The 22,941-nt window shown below is 46.8% G+C and overlaps 1 protein-coding gene and 1 long non-coding RNA gene across 2 annotated transcripts; both read left to right on the plus strand.

Annotated features, from left to right (window-relative positions):
* Nucleotides 1–336: 336 nt before the first annotated feature.
* LOC311124967 (NLR family CARD domain-containing protein 3-like) lies at nt 337–1,786 on the plus strand (the record flags this gene model as incomplete). Its single annotated transcript, XM_084199058.1, has 1 exon — nt 337–1,786. A coding segment is annotated over exon 1 (1,365 nt), but the record flags the coding sequence as incomplete, so codon positions are not given.
* Nucleotides 1,787–1,788: 2 nt separating this feature from the next.
* On the plus strand, nt 1,789–13,094 carry LOC311124971. Its single transcript, XR_014612824.1, has 4 exons — nt 1,789–1,803; nt 10,342–10,515; nt 11,595–11,768; nt 12,848–13,094. It is a non-coding gene; the product is annotated as an uncharacterized lncRNA (long non-coding RNA).
* Nucleotides 13,095–22,941: the final 9,847 nt, after the last annotated feature.

Raw genomic sequence — 22,941 nt, forward strand, 5'->3', positions numbered from 1 at the left:
TCTTCATTCAGATGAGCTTGCTGTGATTTGCCAACGTGAACTCAAATCTAATCTAAAGAAGAAGTTTCAATGTGTATTTGAGGGGATCGCTAAACAAGGAAACCCAACACTTCTCAATAAGATCTACACAGAGCTCTACATCACAGAGGGTGGAACAGGAGAGGTCAATAATGAACATGAGCTGAGACAGATTGAGACAACAACCAGGAAACAAGCAAGACCAGAGACTGCAATCAAATGTAACGACATCTTCAAACCCTTAACTGGACAAGACAAACTTATCAGAACTGTGCTGACAAAGGGAGTCGCTGGCATTGGAAAAACAGTCTCTGTGCAGAAGTTCATTCTGGACTGGGCTGAAGGAAAAGCAAATCAGGATGTCCAATTTGTATTTTCATTCCCTTTTCGGGAGCTGAATTTGATGAACAGGGATAAACACACTTTGATCGAACTTCTCAATCACTTCTCAAAGGAAACCAAAGAATCAAGAATCTCCAACTACGACAAGTACAACGTTTTGTTCATCTTTGATGGTCTGGATGAGTGCCGACTGCCCCTAGACTTCCAGAAGAACAAGATCTGTTGTGACGTTACAGAGTCAACCTCAGTGGATGTTCTGCTGACAAATCTCATCAAGGGAAATCTGCTTCCCTCTGCTCTCCTCTGGATAACTACCCGACCTGCAGCAGCCAATAAGATCCCTTCAGGGTGTGTTGACCAGGTGACAGAGGTACGAGGGTTCATTGACCCACAGAAGGAGGAGTACTTCAGGAAGAGATTCAGTGATGAGGATCTGGCCAACATAATCATCTCACACATAAAGACATCAAGGAGCCTCCACATCATGTGCCACATTCCAGTCTTCTGTTGGATTTCTGCAACAGTCCTTGAACCCATGTTGAAACATAAGAGAGAAGAGATGCCCAAGACTCTGACTGAGATGTACTCACACCTTGTGGAGTTTCATACCAAACAGAAGAATGACAAATATCTTGGGAAAGAAGAGACAGGTCCACACTGGAATAAAGAGAGCATTCTGTCACTGGGAAAACTGGCTTTTCAACAGCTTGTGAAGGGCAATCTGATTTTCTATGAAAAAGACCTGAAAAAGGCTGGCATTGATGTCACTGAAGCCTCAGTGTACTCAGGATTGTGCACACAGCTCTTTAAAGAGGAATGTGTGCTGTACCAGGACAAGGTGTACTGCTTCGTGCATCTGAGCATTCAGGAGTTTCTGGCTGCTGTATATGTGTTCCTCTCATTCATCAACAACAATGAGAATCTAATGGATGAATCTCAATCAACGTCCAGGAACTTTTCTGTGAGGTTCAGACACAAGCGTAAAGTTACCTTCTACAAGAATGCTGTGGATAAAGCCTTACAAAGTGAGACAGGAAAGCTGGACCTGTTCCTCCGCTTCCTTCTGGGCCTCTCACTGGAGTCCAATCAGAAGCACTTACGAGGTCTACTGACAAAGACAAGAAGCAGCTCACAGAGCCATGAAGAAACAGTCAAGTACATCAAGGAAAAGATCAGGGAGAATCCCTCTCCAGAGAGGTGCATCAATCTGTTCCACTGTCTGAATGAACTGAATGACCATTCTCTAGTGGAGGAGATCCAAAGCTACCTGAGATCAGGAAGTCTATCAGAAGCCAAACTGTCACCTGCACAGTGGTCAGCTCTGGTCTTTGTGTTGCTGACTTCAGAAAAGGAGCTGGATGTGTTTGACCTGAAGAAATACTCCAGATCAGAGGAAGGTCTTCTGAGGCTGCTGCCAGTGGTCAAAGCCTCCAGAGCTGCTCTGTGAGTAAATTAAATGACATTTAAGTACTAATCATCAGGAAGAAATATTCAGTTTAGAGAAATATATGTATTATAATGTGTATATAATATATAATATTACATTGAACAACTTACTGAATCAATGCATTGATGTTCACATTAGTATAACAATATGACCATAAAATTCTAGGAGACAGAAGATGAATCTACAGTGGGGGAAAATAGTATTTAGTCAGCCACCAATTGTGCAAGTTCTCCCACTTAAAAAGATGAGAGAGGCCTGTAATTTTCAGCATAGGTACACGTCAACTATGACAGACAAAATGAGAAAAAGAAATCCAGAAATTCACATTGTAGGATTTTTTATGAATTGATTTGCAAATTATGGTGGAAAATAAGTATTTGGTCACCGACAAACAAGCAAGATTTCTGGCTCTCACAGACCTGTAACTTCTTCTTTAAGAGGCTCCTCTGTCCTCCACTCGTTACCTGTATTAATGGCACCTGTTTGAACTTGTTATCAGTATAAAAGACACCTGTCCACAACCTCAAACAGTCACACTCCAAACTCCACTATGGCCAAGACCAAAGAGCTGTCAAAGGACACCAGAAACAAAATTGTAGACCTGCACCAGGCTGGGAAGACTGAATCTGCAATAGGTAAGCAGCTTGGTTTGAAGAAATCAACTGTGGGAGCAATTATTAGGAAATGGAAGACATACAAGACCACTGATAATCTCCCACGATCTGGGGCTCCACGCAAGATCTCAACCCGTGGGGTCAAATTGATCACAAGAACGGTGAGCAAAAATCCCGAACCACACAGGGGGACCTAGTGAATGACCTGCAGAGAGCTGGGACCAAAGTAACAAAGCTTACCATTAGTAACACACTATGCCGCCAGGGACTAAAATCCTGCAGTGCCAGACGTGTCCCCCTGCTTAAGCCAGTACATGTCCAGGCCTGTCTGAAGTTTGCTCGAGTGCATTTGGATGATCCAGAAGAGGATTGGGAGAATGTCATGAAACCAAAATAGAACTTTTTGGTAAAAACTCAACTCGTCGTGTTTGGAGGACAAAGAATGCTGAGTTGCATCCAAAGAACACCATACCTACTGTGAAGCATTGGGGTGGAAACATCATGCTTTGGGGCTGTTTTTCTGCAAATGGACCAGGACGACTGATCCGTGTAAAGGAAAGAATGAATGGGACCATGTATCGTGAGATTTTGAGTGAAAACCTCCTTCCATCAGCAAGGGCATTTAAGATGAAACGTGGCTGGGTCTTTCAGCATGACAATGATCCCAAACACACCGCCCAGGCAACGAAGGAGTGGCTTCGTAAGAAGCATTTCAAGGTCCTGGAGTGGCCTAGCCAGTCTCCAGATCTCAACCCCATAGAAAATCTTTGGAGGGAGTTGAAAGTCCGTGTTGCCCAGCGACAGCCCCAAAACATCACTGCTCTAGAGGAGATCTGCATGGAGGAATGGGCCAAAATACCAGCAACAGTGTGTGAAAACCTTGTGAAGACTTACAGAAAACGTTTGACCTGTGTCATTGCCAACAAAGGGTATATAACTGTTATGATTTAACTGGATAAGAACCCAAATGCAGACAAGTACACCAAGCCAGAGAAGGTTTAACAGGTTTATTTACAATGTTCAATAGTCCAGGTTTCCAATAATAGGGGAAGAGCAAGTCCAGGTTACAGGGAGGGTAACAGATCCAGGTCAGGGCAGGTGTGGTACCGTAATGTCCTAGTGTCCGTGGTGAGTCCAAAAGAGAGGTCCGGTAGTGGAGAGCAGGATGGTGGTGGCAGGAGTGAAGCGGAGGCAGGAGTCAGGTTCCAAATATCTGTGGCACAGGAGAAAAAGTAAATAGAACAGGCCAAAAACACAAAGAGCAAAAATAAACAGGTTGAGTCGGCAGCGAGACTAACATGGTCGTCTTGACTATGATCTGACGATGAGTGGTAAGTTTGACCGGGTCTTAAAGGCTGAGGTGATTATGGTGAATGAGCTGCAGCTGGAACCCTGACTCCCGCACACCAGACTTCACTCCTGCAATCAAGGACAGAGAGGGAAGGGAGAGAGCAGAGAGAAAGCTACCTAGCAGCAGTAGGCCTAACAGTACCCCCCCCTCTACGGACGCCACCTGGTGGCCGACGGGGTTTATCAGGATGTAACCTATGAAACTCTCGGACCAGAGCAGGATCCACAATGAAGCTCCTGGGCACCCAGGAACGTTCCTCAGGACCATAACCCTCCCAATCCACCAGGTACTGGAAACCACGACCCCGGCGGCGAACATCCAGAAGTCGCCGGACAGTGTAGACCGGACCCCCACCCACGATCCTGGGCGGAGGAAGGGGACGAGAGGGCGGGCACAGAGGGCTAACCGACACAGGCTTAATCTGGGAAACATAAAAGGTGGAATGAACCCGTAGGGAGGCAGGAAGCTGTAGCTTAACCGCGCAGGGGTTAACAATAGACAGTATCTTGAACGGTCCTATAAAACGAGGCGCCATCTTCTTAGACTCCACTTTCAATGGAAGGTCACGTGACTTAAGCCATACCTCTTGACCAGGAGAGTAACCGGGAGCCTGGGACCGGTGACGGTTGGCTTGCCTCTGCATGTACGCCGAAGCTCGGGACAGAGCTACCCTGGCCTTCCTCCAGACCTTGAAGCAGCGGCGCATGTGGGACTGCACCGAGGGTACTGCCAGTTCCCTCTCTTGAGAAGGGAACAGGGGAGGTTGATAACCCAGAGCACACAGAAAAGGAGACAAACCAGAGGAAGCGTTAGTCAAGGTGTTATGAGCATATTCCACCCAGGGAAGCATGGAGCTCCATGACCCAGGGTTAGACCCTGTGACACAGCGGAGAGCGGTCTCCATCTCCTGGTTCGCTCTCTCGGCTTGCCCGTTGGTCTGGGGGTGATATCCAGAGGACAGGCTGGATGTGATGCCCAAAGCTTTACAGAAAGCTTTCCACACCTGGGAGACAAACTGGGGACCCCTGTCAGAGACAATATCCGTGGGTAGACCATGAGAGCGGAACACATGTTCAACCAAAATATCAGCCGTCTCTCTGGCAGTGGGCAGTTTAGGTAGGGCCAAAAAATGAGCGAACTTAGAAAAACGATCAATCACCGTAAGAATGACAGTCTTTCCAGACGAGGGGGGAAGTCCAGTGACAAAATCCATAGCGATGTGCGACCAGGGCCGGCTGGGTATAGGTAGAGGTCGTAGATGACCAGCGCTGGCCTGGGTGGAGTTCTTACTTCGTGCACATACCGTACAAGCAGCAATGAAGGCTCGAGTGTCCGCCTCCATCGTGGCCCACCAGAACTTCCGTCGCACAAAGTCAAGGGTCCGCGAAACTCCAGGGTGACAGGTAAGGGGAGACGAGTGAGCCCACTGAAGTACCTGGGAGCGAGCAGACTCAGGAACAAACATCCGGTTAGGAGGACCCCTCCCAGGGTCAGCTTGATGATGTTGAGCCTGTCTAACAATCCCCTCGATGTCACATGTGATGGCCGCAATACTGCAGGTAGGAGGCAAAATGGGTTCAGGGTTACTACCAGTATCAACAGCCGAATGAACACGAGACAGGGCGTCAGGCTTGACGTTGCGTGACCCAGGACGGTAAGACAGAGAAAAATTGAATCTCCCAAAAAATAGTGCCCACCTGGCTTGACGGGGGTTGAGCTGCTTCGCTGACTGGAGGTAAGCCAGATTCTTATGATCCGTCCAAACGATGAAGGGTTGTTCCGCCCCCTCCAACCAATGTCGCCACTCATCGAGAGCCAGCTTAACGGCGAGCAGTTCACGATTGCCAACATCATAATTCCTCTCTGCCTGAGAAAGTTTCCTTGAGAGAAAAGCACAGGGATGCAGTTTGTTATCTTCAGGAGAACGTTGTGACAACACCGCACCTACCCCAGTGTCGGATGCATCCACCTCCACGACAAACTGGCGGTCGGGGTCCGGCTGCATCAGAATGGGAGCCGAGGCGAAGCGATGTTTCAGTTCTTCTAACGCTGATTCGGCCCCTTCATTCCAAGCGAACGGTCGTGAGATGGAGGTGAGAGCGGTGAGTGGCGCCGCAATGCGGCTGTAGTCCTTGATGAACCTCCTATAGAAGTTCGCAAACCCCAGGAATCGTTGAAGTTGTTTGCGGGTGGAGGGGGCTGGCCAGTCCGTGACAGCAGAGATCTTAGCTGGGTCCATCCGCAACTCCCCCTGAGCTATGATGTAACCCAAAAAAGAGGTCTCAGACACATGAAATTCACATTTCTCCATCTTCACAAACAGTTTGTTCTCCAACAACCTTTGCAACACCTGGCGCACATGCAGTTCATGTTCCTGGGAGGACTCTGAGAAAATCAAGATATCATCCAGATAGACAAAAACAAACCGATTCAACATGTCCCGAAGGACATCATTGACTAGTGCCTGAAAAACAGCACGGGCTTTGGACAACCCAAAAGGCATAACCAGATACTCAAAATGTCCCAAGGGTATGTTGAAGGCAGTCTTCCATTCATCACCTTTACGAATGCGCACCAGGTGATACGCATTTTGTAGATCCAGTTTCGTAAAGATGGTAGCACCATGAAGGAGGGGAAAAGCAGAATTAATCAAAGGCAGAGAATACTTGTTCTTAATGGTGATGTTGTTAAGTCCACGGTAATCAATACAGGGTCTGAGGGTCTTATCCTTCTTAGCAACAAAAAAGAATCCCGCTCCTACAGGTGACGAGGAAGGACGAATAATACCTGCCGCCAAGGAGTCCCGAATGTAGTTCTCCATAGCCTCCGTCTCCGGGCGGGAGAGATTGTACAGGCGACTGCTGGGGAGCGGGGCTCCTGGCTGGAGGTCAATGGCGCAGTCGTAAGGCCGGTGAGGAGGAAGAGAAGTAGCTCTGTGTTTGCAGAAAACGGATGCCAGGTCATGATACACGTCAGGGACAGCAGAAAGATCCATGGACTCCAGTGGAGGTTGAGGCACAGTACTGGCAGGAGTCTGAGCAGAACACAAACAATTCACATGACAAAATGTGCTCCATGAAACAATTCTACCTGTCACCCAATCAATGTGTGGATTGTGTCTTATGAGCCAGGGGATACCAAGGACCAGGGGGGTCTGTGGGCAGTCGATAATATGGAATTGAATGTTCTCCTGATGATTTCCCGACACTCTAAGACAAACAGGAACAGTCTGATGGGTAATACGGGTCAACAATTGTCCATTTAGACCCTTAGCCTGCAGCGGACAGTCCATAGGAACAGTCTCCAAATCCATTTGTTGAGCCCACTCTCTATCCAAAAAGCTTTCGTCGGCACCAGAGTCAACCAGCGCACTAACAGAGAAATTCTGGGACTGCCACTGGAGGGATGCCTGGAGCAGAATGCGGGGAGAAGAGGAAGAATCCGCTGCTCGGCTCACCAAAACTTCTCCCATTAATGATGAGCCGGCCCTTTTCCCGGACGAACTGGGTAGGAAGGAACGAAATGACCAGCTTCTCCACAATACAGGCAGACCCGAGCCTGAATACGATGTGCACGCTCCTCTGAAGACAACCGTGCACCACCCACCTCCATGGCTTCGGGTTCAGTGCTCCTCGTATCGACTCGGGAAGACACGGCTTTCTCCGTAGGGAAGATGCGGGGAGGAGTTTGTTGACGACAGACAGGTTGCTTGGAACTAACACTCCTCTCCCGGCAGCGCTCCCGAATCCGATTATCCAACCTGATGGTGAGTGAAATAAGATTATCCAGTGTAGGCGATTCATCATATGACACCAATTCATCTTTTAAAGTCTCAGACAAAGCATTGATGAACACTCCTTGTAATGCCTCGTCATTCCAACCACTCACTGCCGCTAAAGTCCGAAACTCCACTGCCATCTCCGCCACACTGCGAGCCCCCTGCCGAAGAGAAAACAACCGTTTCGCAGCCTCCTTGCCACGTACGGGGTGGTCAAAAACCTTCCTCATCTCAGTGGTGAAGGCCAAGTAAGCGTTGCAAATGTCCGACTGACTCTCCCAGACCGCGGATCCCCAAGCACGAGCGGAACCGCTAGTAGAGTTGATAAGGTAGGCAATACGGGCTCTTTCTGAGGCGTAGGTGAGGTGCTGTTGTTCAAACACTATCGAGCATTGAGTCAAAAAATCGCCACAGGTTCCCATGTTCCCGTCATAGCGCTCTGGAGCAGGAACAAAAGGCTCTCTGATCTGGGCTGAAGGGGTAGGAAAAACTGGTGGAGCAGGAGAAGGCACAGTTTGTATGCCATGCCCGAGGGGTGCATTATTAACTTGGGTAGTAAGGGTAGACACTTGATTGGTGAGTAATTGAACCTGATTATGCAGCACCTGACTGTCCTCAGCAATCGTCTGAAACAGGGTATCATGTTGGCCAAGTAAAATGCCCTGATTGGCTATGGCAGTCCAAATGTGAGTGCACTCTGGGGTGGTATCCGAGCTACTGTCTGCTGGGTTCATGTTGGTCAGATCATACTGTTATGATTTAACTGGATAAGAACCCAAATGCAGACAAGTACACCAAGCCAGAGAAGGTTTAACAGGTTTATTTACAATGTTCAATAGTCCAGGTTTCCAATAATAGGGGAAGAGCAAGTCCAGGTTACAGGGAGGGTAACAGATCCAGGTCAGGGCAGGTGTGGTACCGTAATGTCCTAGTGTCCGTGGTGAGTCCAAAAGAGAGGTCCGGTAGTGGAGAGCAGGATGGTGGTGGCAGGAGTGAAGCGGAGGCAGGAGTCAGGTTCCAAATATCTGTGGCACAGGAGAAAAAGTAAATAGAACAGGCCAAAAACACAAAGAGCAAAAATAAACAGGTTGAGTCGGCAGCGAGACTAACATGGTCGTCTTGACTATGATCTGACGATGAGTGGTAAGTTTGACCGGGTCTTAAAGGCTGAGGTGATTATGGTGAATGAGCTGCAGCTGGAACCCTGACTCCCGCACACCAGACTTCACTCCTGCAATCAAGGACAGACAGAGGGAAGGGAGAGAGCAGAGAGAAAGCTACCTAGCAGCAGTAGGCCTAACAATAACAAAGTATTGAGAAACTTTTGTTATTGACCAAATACTTATTTTCCACCATAATTTGCAAATAAATTCATAAAAAATCCTACAATGTGATTTTCTGGATTTTTTTTCTCATTTTGTCTGTCATAGTTGACGTGTACCTATGATGAAAATTACAGGCCTCTCTCATCTTTTTAAGTGGGAAAACTTGCACAATTGGTGGCTGACCAATCTTCAATGCCATCTTCAATGCCCTTGCTGATGGAAGGAGGTTTTCACTCAAAATCTCACGATACATGGCCCCATTCATTCTTTCCTTTACACGGATCAGTCGTCCTGGTCCCTTTGCAGAAAAACAGCCCCAAAGCATGATGTTTCCACCCCCATGCTTCACAGTAGGTATGGTGTTCTTTGGATGCAACTCAGCGTTCTTTGTCCTCCAAACACGACGAGTTGAGTTTTTACCAAAAAGTTATATTTTGGTTTCATCTGACCATATGACATTCTCCCAATCCTCTTCTGGATAATCCAAATGCACTCTAGCAAACTTCAGACGGGCCTGGACATGTACTGGCTTAAGCAGGGGGACACGTCTGGCACTGCAGGATTTGAGTCCCTGGCGGCGTAGTGTGTTACTGATGGTAGGCTTTGTTACTTTGGTCCAAGCTCTCTGCAGGTCATTCACTAGGTCCCCCCGTGTGGTTCTGGGATTTTTGCTCACCGTTCTTGTGATCATTTTGACCCCACGGGGTGAGATCTTGCGTGGAGCCCCAGATCGAGGGAGATTATCAGTGGTCTTGTATGTCTTCCATTTCCTAACAATTGCTCCCACAGTTGATTTCTTCAAACCAAGCTGCTTACCTATTGCAGATTCAGTCTTCCCAGCCTGGTGCAGGTCTACAATTTTGTTTCTGGTGTCCTTTGACAGCTCTTTGGTCTTGGCCATAGTGGAGTTTGGAGTGTGACTGTTTGAGGTTGTGGACAGGTGTCTTTTATACTGATAACAAGTTCAAACAGGTGCCATTAATACAGGTAACGAGTGGAGGACAGAGGAGCCTCTTAAAGAAGAAGTTACAGGTCTGTGAGAGCCAGAAATCTTGCTTGTTTGTAGGTGACCAAATACTTATTTTCCACCATAATTTGCAAATAAATTCATAAAAAATCCTATAATGTGATTTTCTGGATTTTTTTTCCTCAATTTGTCTGTCATAGTTGACGTGTACCTATGATGAAAATTACAGGCCTCTCTCATCTTTTTAAGTGGGAGAACTTGCACAATTGGTGGCTGACTAAATACTTTTTTTCCCCACTGTATATGTTGTTTAAGAGAATAAACCAAATGCATCTGCCATTGTCCTTCTACACTACTGGTGTTAAATTAACAGTGTGTTTGTGAAATCATGATGATCTCTCTGTCAGGCTGTCATTGAAAATTTTGAAAAAATATACTGCCACTACTTTCACCACCAAAGAATAGCAGTGTGATTTTAATATGATTTGACTCTTTGCAGGCTGTCAGGCTGTCTAGTCACAGAGGAAGGCTGTGCTTCTCTGGTCTCAGCTCTGAAGTCAAACCCCTCACACCTGAGAGTGCTGGATCTGAGTAACAATGACCTGAAGGATTCAGGAGTGAAGCTGCTCTCTGCTGGACTGGGGAATCCCCACTGTAAACTGGAGACTCTGAGGTCAGTATTCCTGTAGTTGGTCAACAAGTGATAACTGTTCAACAGATCCACATGTGTTTACCCAGCACACATAGTCCACACCATATGTGTTTGGACAGTGAAGCTTACAGTTTTATATTTGGTGCTATGCTCTAGCATTTTGGATTTGAGATAGAATGTTTCATATTAGGCAACAGTACAGAATGTCACCTTTTATTTGATGTTAATGGTGAGAGGTTAGCATGTTTTGTTGTAGCCTCTGAAACTTTCTCATTCATTATTATTCATGATTCTTTCATGGGGCGGCAGGTAGCTTAGTGGTTAAGAGCGTTGTGCCAGTAACCGAAAGGTCGCTGGTTCTAATCCCCGAGCCGACTAGGTGAAAAACCTGTCGATGTGCCCTTGAGCAAGGCACTTAACCCTAATTGCTCCTGTAAGTCGCTCTGGATAAGAGCGTCTGCTAAAAGACCAATTTATTTATTTATTTATGATCTTTCTCAATCATGGCAGTCACAGGCTTGATGTAGGCATTGCTTTCAAAGAATATGGGATCAAATACTAAACTTTTGACTACTTTTAATACACTATAAGTGAATTGGTCAGAATACTTATTAATTCTTCAAATGTGGGGAATAGATACATAAAGTGCTTTCATTTCTAAACGGTGAAACAGATATGTATGAAAATACCCTCAAATAAGAGGTGACATTATATACTGTCACCTCATATGAAACATTAATCTGAAATCCAAAATGCTGGAGTATAGAGCCATATTTAAAATGTTATCTTCACTGTCAAACTAGATATGGTGTGGACTGTATACTCAATACAATCTAAATCTGATACCTCACTGTCTGTCTTTTGACTTATACTGCTTTTTAAACTGGTCTGGTCAGTCTACTCAAATATGTGTACTATACATGTTTCTCTCTACAATCAATATATGATCATTTCTAATTATGAAACATTCATTAATTTATGAATAGATATGGCAGGTTTCAGGACACTAATATATCTGAATATGTTGAAAAAATATACTGCCACTATTTTCACCACTAAAGAATAGCAGTGTGATTTTAATATGATTTGACTCTTTGCAGGCTGTCAGGCTGTCTAGTCACAGAGGAAGGCTGTGCTTCTCTGGTCTCAGCTCTGAAGTCAAACCCCTCACACCTGAGAGTGCTGGATCTGAGTAACAATGACCTGAAGGATTCAGGAGTGAAGCTGCTCTCTGCTGGACTGGGGAATCCCCACTGTAAACTGGAGACTCTGAGGTCAGTATTCCTGTAGTTGGTCAACAAGTGATAACTGTTCAACAGATCCACATGTGTTTACCCAGCACACATAGTCCACACCATATGTGTTTGGACAGTGAAGCTTACAGTTTTATATTTGGTGCTATGCTCTAGCATTTTGGATTTGAGATAGAATGTTTCATATTAGGCAACAGTACAGAATGTCACCTTTTATTTGATGTTAATGGTGAGAGGTTAGCATGTTTTGTTGTAGCCTCTGAAACTTTCTCATTCATTATTATTCATGATTCTTTCATGGGGCGGCAGGTAGCTTAGTGGTTAAGAGCGTTGTGCCAGTAACCGAAAGGTCGCTGGTTCTAATCCCCGAGCCGACTAGGTGAAAAACCTGTCGATGTGCCCTTGAGCAAGGCACTTAACCCTAATTGCTCCTGTAAGTCGCTCTGGATAAGAGCGTCTGCTAAAAGACCAATTTATTTATTTATTTATGATCTTTCTCAATCATGGCAGTCACAGGCTTGATGTAGGCATTGCTTTCAAAGAATATGGGATCAAATACTAAACTTTTGACTACTTTTAATACACTATAAGTGAATTGGTCAGAATACTTATTAATTCTTCAAATGTGGGGAATAGATACATAAAGTGCTTTCATTTCTAAACGGTGAAACAGATATGTATGAAAATACCCTCAAATAAGAGGTGACATTATATACTGTCACCTCATATGAAACATTAATCTGAAATCCAAAATGCTGGAGTATAGAGCCATATTTAAAATGTTATCTTCACTGTCAAACTAGATATGGTGTGGACTGTATACTCAATACAATCTAAATCTGATACCTCACTGTCTGTCTTTTGACTTATACTGCTTTTTAAACTGGTCTGGTCAGTCTACTCAAATATGTGTACTATACATGTTTCTCTCTACAATCAATATATGATCATTTCTAATTATGAAACATTCATTAATTTATGAATAGATATGGCAGGTTTCAGGACACTAATATATCTGAATATGTTGAAAAAATATACTGCCACTATTTTCACCACTAAAGAATAGCAGTGTGATTTTAATATGATTTGACTCTTTGCAGGCTGTCAGGCTGTCTAGTCACAGAGGAAGGCTGTGCTTCTCTGGTCTCAGCTCTGAAGTCAAACCCTTCACACCTGAGAGAGCTGGACCTGAGCTACAATCACCCAGGAGACTCAGGAGTCAGACTGCTCTCTGCTGGACTGGAGGATCCACACTGCAGACTGGAGAAACTCAAGTATGTAGAGGGTTTATGTCAATGTTCATATCAGACATGTTGGAGTTATCAGGCTAGTTAAGACAAACATTCTTACCACCACTTGGACTAAGTTATATAAAGACTGTGTGTGTGTGTGTGTGTGTGTGTGTCCAGTGTGTGTGTGTGCACGTGTATCAGTACACACACTGGACACACTGGACACACATACACACTGGACACACACACACACACACTGGACACACACACTGTAAACACACACACTGGACACATACACACAAAGGACACACACACACACACAAAGGACGCACACACACACACACACTGGACACACATTCACACTGGACACACACACACACACACACACACACACACACACACTGGACACACACACTGTAAACACACACACTGGACACATACACACAAAGGACACAGACACACACAAAGGACGCACACACACACACACTGGACAAACACACACACACTAGACAAACACAAACACACTGGACACACACACACACACACACTGGACACACACACACACACACTAGACACACACACACACACACTAGACATACACACACACTGGACACACACAATGGACACACACACACACTGGACAAACACACACACACACACACACACACACACACACACTGGACACACACGCACACACACACACACACACTGGACACACACACACACACACACACAGACACACACACACACACACTGGACACATACACAAACACAAACACACACTGGACACACACACAAACACACACACACTGGACACACACTGGACACACACAAACACATAGACTTACTCACACTGGACACACACACACACACACACACACACACACACACTGTAAACACACACACTGGACACATATACAGAAAGGACACACACACACTCGACACACACTGGACACACACACAAACACACACACACTCGACACACACTGGACACACACAAACACACAGACTTACACACACACACACTGGACACACAAACACAAACACTGGATACACAAACACTGGACAAATACACACACACACACACACACACACACACTGGACACACACTCACTGGACACACACACACACACTGGAAAACACACACACACACACACACACACACTGGACACACACACACACACACACACTGGACACACACATACTGGACACACAAACACACACACTTGACATACACACACACACACTGGACAGACACACACACACACACACACACTCACACTGGACACACACACACACACACTGGACACACACACACACACACTGGACACACACACACACACTGGAAACACACACACACACACACTGGACACACACACACACACACACACACACTGTACACACACACACTGGACACACACAAACAGTGGACACACACACACACACGCACACTTGGACAGATGTATATACTGACTGTGTGTGTGTGTGTGTGTGTGTGTGTGTGTGTGTGTGTGTGTGTGTGTGTGTGTGTGTGTGTGTGTGTGTGTGTGTGTGTGTGTGTGTTTGTGTGTGTGTGAGTTCAGGTGTATCCCTCAATGACTGTCTGTTCTTCTGCTTACCGCTACAGTGTGGAACATGGTGGAGAGAACACAATGAAACCTGGACTTAGAAAATGTGAGTGTTGACTGCTGTGAAGAATATGACTAAGAATAAGTCTTAATTCAAGTGAAGTCAAAGTCAAAGACCACCATCATTACTTACTTGGTCATATTAAATATCAGCTGTAGTTCTACAGAAGCACAAATCAGGGACACCAGAGTTTACAAAGAGTTGCTTTGACAATGTGTGTGTCTGTGTGTGTGTGTGGCGTGTTCATGTTACTTTAGAAATGTGTGTGTGTGTTCATGCATGCATGAAGGTGTGTGTGTGTTCAGGGTGTGTGTGTCCAGGGTGTTTGTGTGTGTGTGTTCAGGATGTGTGTGTGTTTGTGTGTGTGTGTGTGTTCAGGATGTGTGTGTGTGTTTGTGTGTGTGTGTTCAGGATGTGTGTGTGTTCAGGATGTGTGTGTGTGTGTGTGTGTGTTCAGGATGTGTGTGTGTTTGTGTGTGTGTGTGTTCAGGATGTGTGTGTTTGTGTGTGTGTGTGTTCAGGATGTGTGTGTGTGTGTTTGTGTGTGTGTGTGTTCAGGATGTGTGTGTGTGTTCAGGATGTGTGTGTGTGTTTGTGTGTGTGTGTTCAGGATGTGTGTGTTTGTGTGTGTGTGTGTGTGTTCAGGATGTGTTTGTGTGTGTGTGTTCAGGTTGTTGTTTGTGTGTGTGTGTGTGTTCAGGATGTGTGTGTGTTTGTGTGTGTGTGTTCAGGATGTGTGTGTGTGTGTGTTCAGTGTGTGTGTGTGTGTGTGTTCAGGCTGTGTGTGTGTGTGTGTGTTCAGGCTGTGTGTGTGTGTGTGTTCAGGATGATGATGATTTCTAATATTGTGTCTGGTCTCATCCATCAGATGTCTGTGATCTCACACTGGACCCAAACACAGTAAACAGATTCCTCTCTCTGTCTGAGGAGAACAGAAAGGTGACATGGAGGAGAGAGAAGCAGCCGTATCCTGATCACCCAGAGAGATTTGAGGTCTGGGAACAGGTGCTGTGTAGAGAGGGTCTGACTGGGCGCTGTTACTGGGAGGTAGAGTGGAGTGGGAGAGAGGCTGATATAGGAGTGGCATATAAAGGAATCAGCAGGAGAGGAGGGGGTGATGACTGTAGGCTTGGAGACAATGACAAGTCCTGGAGTCTGGACTGCTCTGACAAAAGTTACTATGCCTATCACAATAATAAGTACACTACCATAGACGTCCCCTCCTCCAGCTCCCACAGAGTAGGAGTGTATCTGGACTTTCCAGCCGGCACTCTGTCCTTCTACAGAGTCTCCTCTGACACACTGACCCACCTGAACACATTCCACTCCACATTCACTGAGCCCCTCTATCCAGGGTTTGGGGTTGATGATGACTCCTCAGTGTCCCTGTAAATAATAACCATGGTAACACTGGACACACACACACACACTGGGAACACACACACACTGAACACACACACTGACACACTGAACACACACACTGACACACTGGACACACACACTGACACACTGGACACACACACTGGACACACACATACTGGACACACACACACACACTGGACACACAAACACTGGACACACACACACACATTCTGAACACACACACACACTGGACACACACACACACACACACTGGGAACACACACACTGAACACACACACTGACACACTGGACACACACACACACACTGGACACACACACACACACTGGACACACACACACACTGGACACACACACACACTGGACACACACACACACTGGAGACACACACACACACACTGGACACACACACACACACACTGGACACACACACACACTGGACACACACACACACACACTGGACACACACACATTCTGAACACACACACACACTGGACACACACACTGACACACACTGGACACACAAACACACTTGATACACACACACTGTACACACACACACACACACACACTGAACAAACACACTGAACACACACACACCGGACAAACACACACTGGACACACACACACACACACACACACACACACACATACAGGACACACATACATTGATCACACACACTGGACAAACACACCCACACACTGGACACAGTACACACATACACACACTAGACACACACACACACACACACACTGGACACACACACACACACTGGACACACACACACACTGGACACACACACACACACACACACACAGGACACACATACATTGATCACACACACACTGGACACACTGGACAAACACACACACACACTGGACACTGGACACAAACACACTCTGGACACACACACACACTGGACACACACACACACACACACACTGAACACACACACACTGGACACACACACACTGGACACACACACACACACAGAGGACACACACACACTGGACACACACACACTGAACAAACACACACTCACACACACACACACAGGACACACACACACACTGGACACACACACACACTGGACACACACACTCACACACACTGGACACACACATACACACACACACACAGGAAACACACACAGGACACACACACACACTGGACACACACACACACACACACACCTGACACACACACACAGGACACACACACACACTGGACACACACTCACACACACTGGACACACACACACACAGGACACACACACACTGGACACACACATACACACACAAACACACACACACACACTGGACACACACACTGGACACACACACATACGCTGGACACACACACACACACACTCACACTGGACCCACACACATACACACTGGACACACACACACTGGACACACACAAACACACACACACACACTGGACACACACACTGGACACACACACATACGCTGGACACACACACACACACACACTCACACTGGACCCACACACATACACACTGGACACACACACACTGGACACACACACACCTGACACACACACACACAGGACACACACACACACACACACACACACACACACACACACACACACACACACACACACACACTGGACACACACACACCTGACACACACACACACACAGGACACACACACACACACACTCACACACACTGGACACACACACACACTGGACACACACACAGACACTGGACACACACACATACACACTTACACACACACTCACACACACACACATTGGACACACACACACTGGACACACACAAACACAGTGGAAACACACACTGGACACACACACATACGCTGGACACACACACACTGGACACACACACTCACACTGGACACACACACTGGACACACACTGGACACACACATACACTGGACACACACACACACACACACATACACCTGACACACACACACACACACACACAGGACACACACACACACACACTGAACACACACACACACACACACACTGGACACACACAATGGATACACAAACACAATGGACACACACATACTGATCACACACACACACTGAACACACACACGCTGAACACACACACACACACACACACACTGGACACACACACACTAAACATACACTCTGGATACACACACACACTGAACACACACACGCTGAACACACACACACACTGGACACACACACACACTGAACACACACACACACACTGGACACACACACACACTGGACACACACACACTGGACACACACACACACTGGACACGCATCCACACACACACACTGGACACACACACACACATACACACACACTGGATTCACACACACACTGGACACACACATCCATAAACATTGGACACACACACACTGAACACACACTGAACACACACACACACTGGACACACACACACTGGACAAACACACACAGGACTCACACACACAAACACACACACACACACTGGACAGACACACACTGGACACACACACACTGGAAACACACACACTCACACACTGGAAACACACACACTCAAACACTGAACACATACACACAAACTGACACTGAACACACACAGGACACACACACACACACTGGACAAACACACACACACACTGGACACACATACATACACTGGACACACACACACACACTGGACACACACACACTGGACACATTTCCATGTGTTGGATTTTGATGAAAGGAAATCCCATATAGCCTACTGGACAGGACTTTGCTATGGCATCTTCTGTTTGGGTGTCTCAGGTCAGGTCTGAGCCATGATCAGAATGTGTCTCTGTGTCTATTTCCAGCCCTGCCATTTCTACCTGTCCTGATCTAGTGTTTCACCCCTGACCTCCTCACACCGTCTCACTGTCCATGTCTGCTTTTAGCTCCCACCTCTACTTCACTGTGTTATAATGGACCTTATGCTTGTTGTGTCACCTCTGTAACCAGTTATCAAACATACTGACCTTTCTGACCCTATCCCATGGCCCTACTTTCTAGAAATGAACATTTAAATTCCTCTATGAGTTGTGTTTTGTGTCCATTTACTTATCTATGTATTTGTTGTATATTGGGGTTGTGCCGCAGAGCATCATGGGGGTTTGTATGTGTTGAGATGATCACGTTCCAGATAAATGGTTGAACTGATTCCTGTCTCCTGTCTCATCATTATTGAATTGTTATACAGACGTGGTTATGAAACCCACGAGACATAACAACAGATTGGTGATGAGTAAGTCTGAATCTACAGGAACTATTCTGTCTGGAAGAAGTGGGTTTTTACAACTGTTTAAAACTGTTATTTTCTGGGGTAGAGTCTAGGCTAATGTTAGCACAGTGTATTGATAGCAGAGGCAAGTGCATAGTCCAGCTAGCTAAGAAAGATAGTTAACCAGAGGTGTAAAGTACTTAAGTAAAAATACTTTAAAGTACTACTTAAGTAGTTTTTTGGGGTATCTGTACTTGACTTTACTATTTATATTTTTGACTACTTTTACTTCACTACATTCCTAAAGAAAATAATGTACTTTTTACTCCATACACTTTCTCTGACACCCAAAAGTACTCGTTACATTTTGAATGCTTAGCAGGACAGAAAATGTTCCAATTCACGCACTTATCAAGAGAACATCCCTACTGCCTCTGATCTGGTAGACTCACTAAACACAAATGCTTTGTTTGTAAATTGTTTGAGTGTTGGAGTTTGCCTCTGGCTGAACGTACATTTTAAAAACAAGAAAATTGTCTGGTTTGCTTTATGTAAGGAATTTGAAATGATTTATACTTGTACTTTAACTTCTGATACTTAAGTACATTTAAAACCAAATACTTTTAGACTTTTATTCAAGTAGTATTTTACTGGGTGACTTTCACTTTTAGTTGAGTCATTTTCTATTAAGGTATCTTTACTTTTACTCAAGTATGACAATTGGGTACTTTTTCCACCACTGGAGTTAACATCATCATGGACGGCAGAAAAGGACTGGAGACGGACATCGGAGCGGAAAAACAACGTGATTAAAATGGAGGAATATACATTTTGATTAAAGGAAAATACATTTATTCAACTGTGAAGACAAACCTTTTAATTAAATCTGCTAAATGAGCGAACTTAGGAGGAAACGTCAGTGAGTGAAGTGAATGAAGATCACATGACTGAGGAAAATATTGCTTTGGTTGAGGACAATATTGAAGTGAGTGACAATCAGGAGCTTATTGAGAAATGAACAATTATTGGAATTGTTGGAAACATTGGACAGTTTGATGAAAGTATTGAGCACTGGAGCTCATAGGCAGAACGGTTTGAATATTTTGTTCTTGTAAATGACATGGATGAGGACAACATTGTGCCTCCATGTTTTAGTGTAATGGGGCCAAAGACATTTAATTTACTAGGCAGCCTGCTACAGCCAGTCAGAACAGGTAATAAGACGTATGGGGATATTGTGGAGATACTTAAAGGACATTTTTCACCAGAACCACTAGTTAATGCTGAAAGGTTCAGGTTCCACAGGAGACATGAGGAAGAGGGAGAATCAGTAACAATGTTTGCTGCTGCATTAAAGAAACTACCAGAACACTGTGAGTTTAATGCTAATGTAAATGACATCATTAGAGACAGACTAGTATGTGGGCTACGGAGTGAAGCTACACAAAAGAGACTGTTGACTGAAAGTCATCTGACCTTGGCAAAGGACATTGAAATCAGTGTGTCCATGGAACTAGCTGCTAAAGAGGCTCACCAGTTGAGTTCATCAGGAACTTAGTGGGTTCATCTAACAATCCTAATCATCAGCTGATACATTTTAATCTCATACACAGGGTATACCTTCCACCTAGAAAACATCATTTAATAGCAATCACAACCGCTCCTCTGTGTGATCTATGTAATCAAGGTGCCTTGGACTCCTTTTACTGGGAGTGACCAGGGGACATGTTTTGGAAAGAGGTATCCTCATACCTTGTTCCCCCAAACTGTTATTACTGAATGATAATTCACCACTGCCATTACAGCAAAGACATATAATGTTGTCAGGTTGGACAGTGTCACGATCGTCAGGGAGAGACCAAGGCGCAGCGTTGAATGCGAACATTATATATTTATTTAGAATGATCACACGATCAAAACAACAACGATAACGTGACGTCTACAGTATAACACAAACCAAATCAGAACAAGAAACCACAACACAAAGTGAAAAGCCAGACAGTTAAATATGGCTCCCAATCAGAGACAACCAGCTGACACTCGTTGCCTCTGATTGGGAGTCACTCAGGCCAACATAGATATACAAACATAGAATCACACACCCTGGCTCAACATAACATAGTCCCCAGAGCCAGGGCGTGACAGTACCCCCCCCCAAAGGCGCGGACTCCGACCGCGCCAAACAACCACAACAGGGGAGGGACCGGGTGGGCACTCCGCCTCTGCGGCGGATCCGGCTCCGGACATGACCCAGGCACGGGTTGTGCTGGACTGACGACGCGCAGCCCTGGCTTGGTGCGTGGAGGAGGAACGGGCCTTACCAGGCTGACGACGCACACCGTAGGCTTGGTGCGTGGAGCAGGGACAGGCCGGACTGGGCTGACGAAGCACACCACTGACTTGGTGCGGGGAGCAGGAACGGGCCGAGCCGGGCTGACGAAGCGCACCACTGCCTTGGTGCGGGGTAAAGGAATGGGCTGGACCGGGCTGACGAAGCGCACCCCTGACTTGGTGCGGGGAGCAGGAATGAGCCGGACCGGGCTGACGACGCGCACCACAGACTTGGTGCGGAGAGCAGGAACGGGCCGGACAGGGCTGACGAACCGCACCACAGACTTGGTGCGGAGAGCAGGAACGGGCCGGACAGGGCTGACGAAACGCACCACAGACTTGGTGCGGGGAGCAGGAATGGGCCGGACTGGGCTGGCGACGCGCACCACAGACTTGGTGCGGAGAGCAGGAACGGGCCGGACTGGGCTGACGAACCGCACCACAGACTTGGTGCGGGGAGCAGGAATGGGCCGGACTGGGCTGGCGACGCGCACCACAGACTTGGTGCGGAGAGCAGGAACGGGCCGGACAGGGCTGACGAAACGCACCACAGACTTGGTGCGGGGAGCAGGAATGGGCCGGACTGGGCTGGCGACGCGCACCACAGACTTGGTGCGGAGAGCAGGAACGGGCCGGACAGGGCTGACGAAACGCACCACAGACTTGGTGCGGGGAGCAGGAATGGGCCGGACTGGGCTGGTGACGCGCACCACAGACTTGGTGCGGGGAGCTTGGATGGGCCGGACTGGGCTGGCGATGCGCACCACAGACTTGGTGGGAGTGGCAGGAACAGGCCGGACCGTACTGGGAACACACACCACTGGCCCTACGTGGGGATCAGGAACAGGCCGGACCGGACTGGCAACACACGCCAGTACCTCTCGCCGTGCCTCTACAACCTCCTTCCCCCTGGTGACCAGTGACTCCCGTAACCTGGCGGCCTCTTCTGCCAACCCGCTGGACCGCTCTATCGCGGCCTCCTGCTGCCCTGACGTCGTGAGCCCCCCCCTAAAAATTTTCTGGGGGTCTCTCCTCCCCGTGGGCCAGGCCTCCATCGTTCTCGCCCAACTCTCGCTCCTCTGTCTCCAACTCCCGCCATTCAGCTCCTCAATGGGCTTGACCCAGTCGAAGCTCTTCCTCAACTGGTCCCAAGTCCACCCTCTCTGCTCCTCACTAGGCTTGACCCAGTCGAGGTTGCCACGGAGATCTGCTAGCGATGGCTCCTGGACACGCTGCTTGGTCTGGTTTTGGTGGTTTCTTCTGTCACGATCGTCAGGGAGAGACCAAGGCGCAGCGTTGAATGCGAACATTATATATTTATTTAGAATGATCACACGATCAAAACAACAACGATAACGTGACGTCTACAGTATAACAC

The sequence above is a fragment of the Coregonus lavaretus genome, assembly GCF_964263955.1.
Source record: "Coregonus lavaretus genome assembly, contig: HAP1_SCAFFOLD_594, whole genome shotgun sequence".
NCBI classification, from domain to species: domain Eukaryota; kingdom Metazoa; phylum Chordata; class Actinopteri; order Salmoniformes; family Salmonidae; genus Coregonus; species Coregonus lavaretus.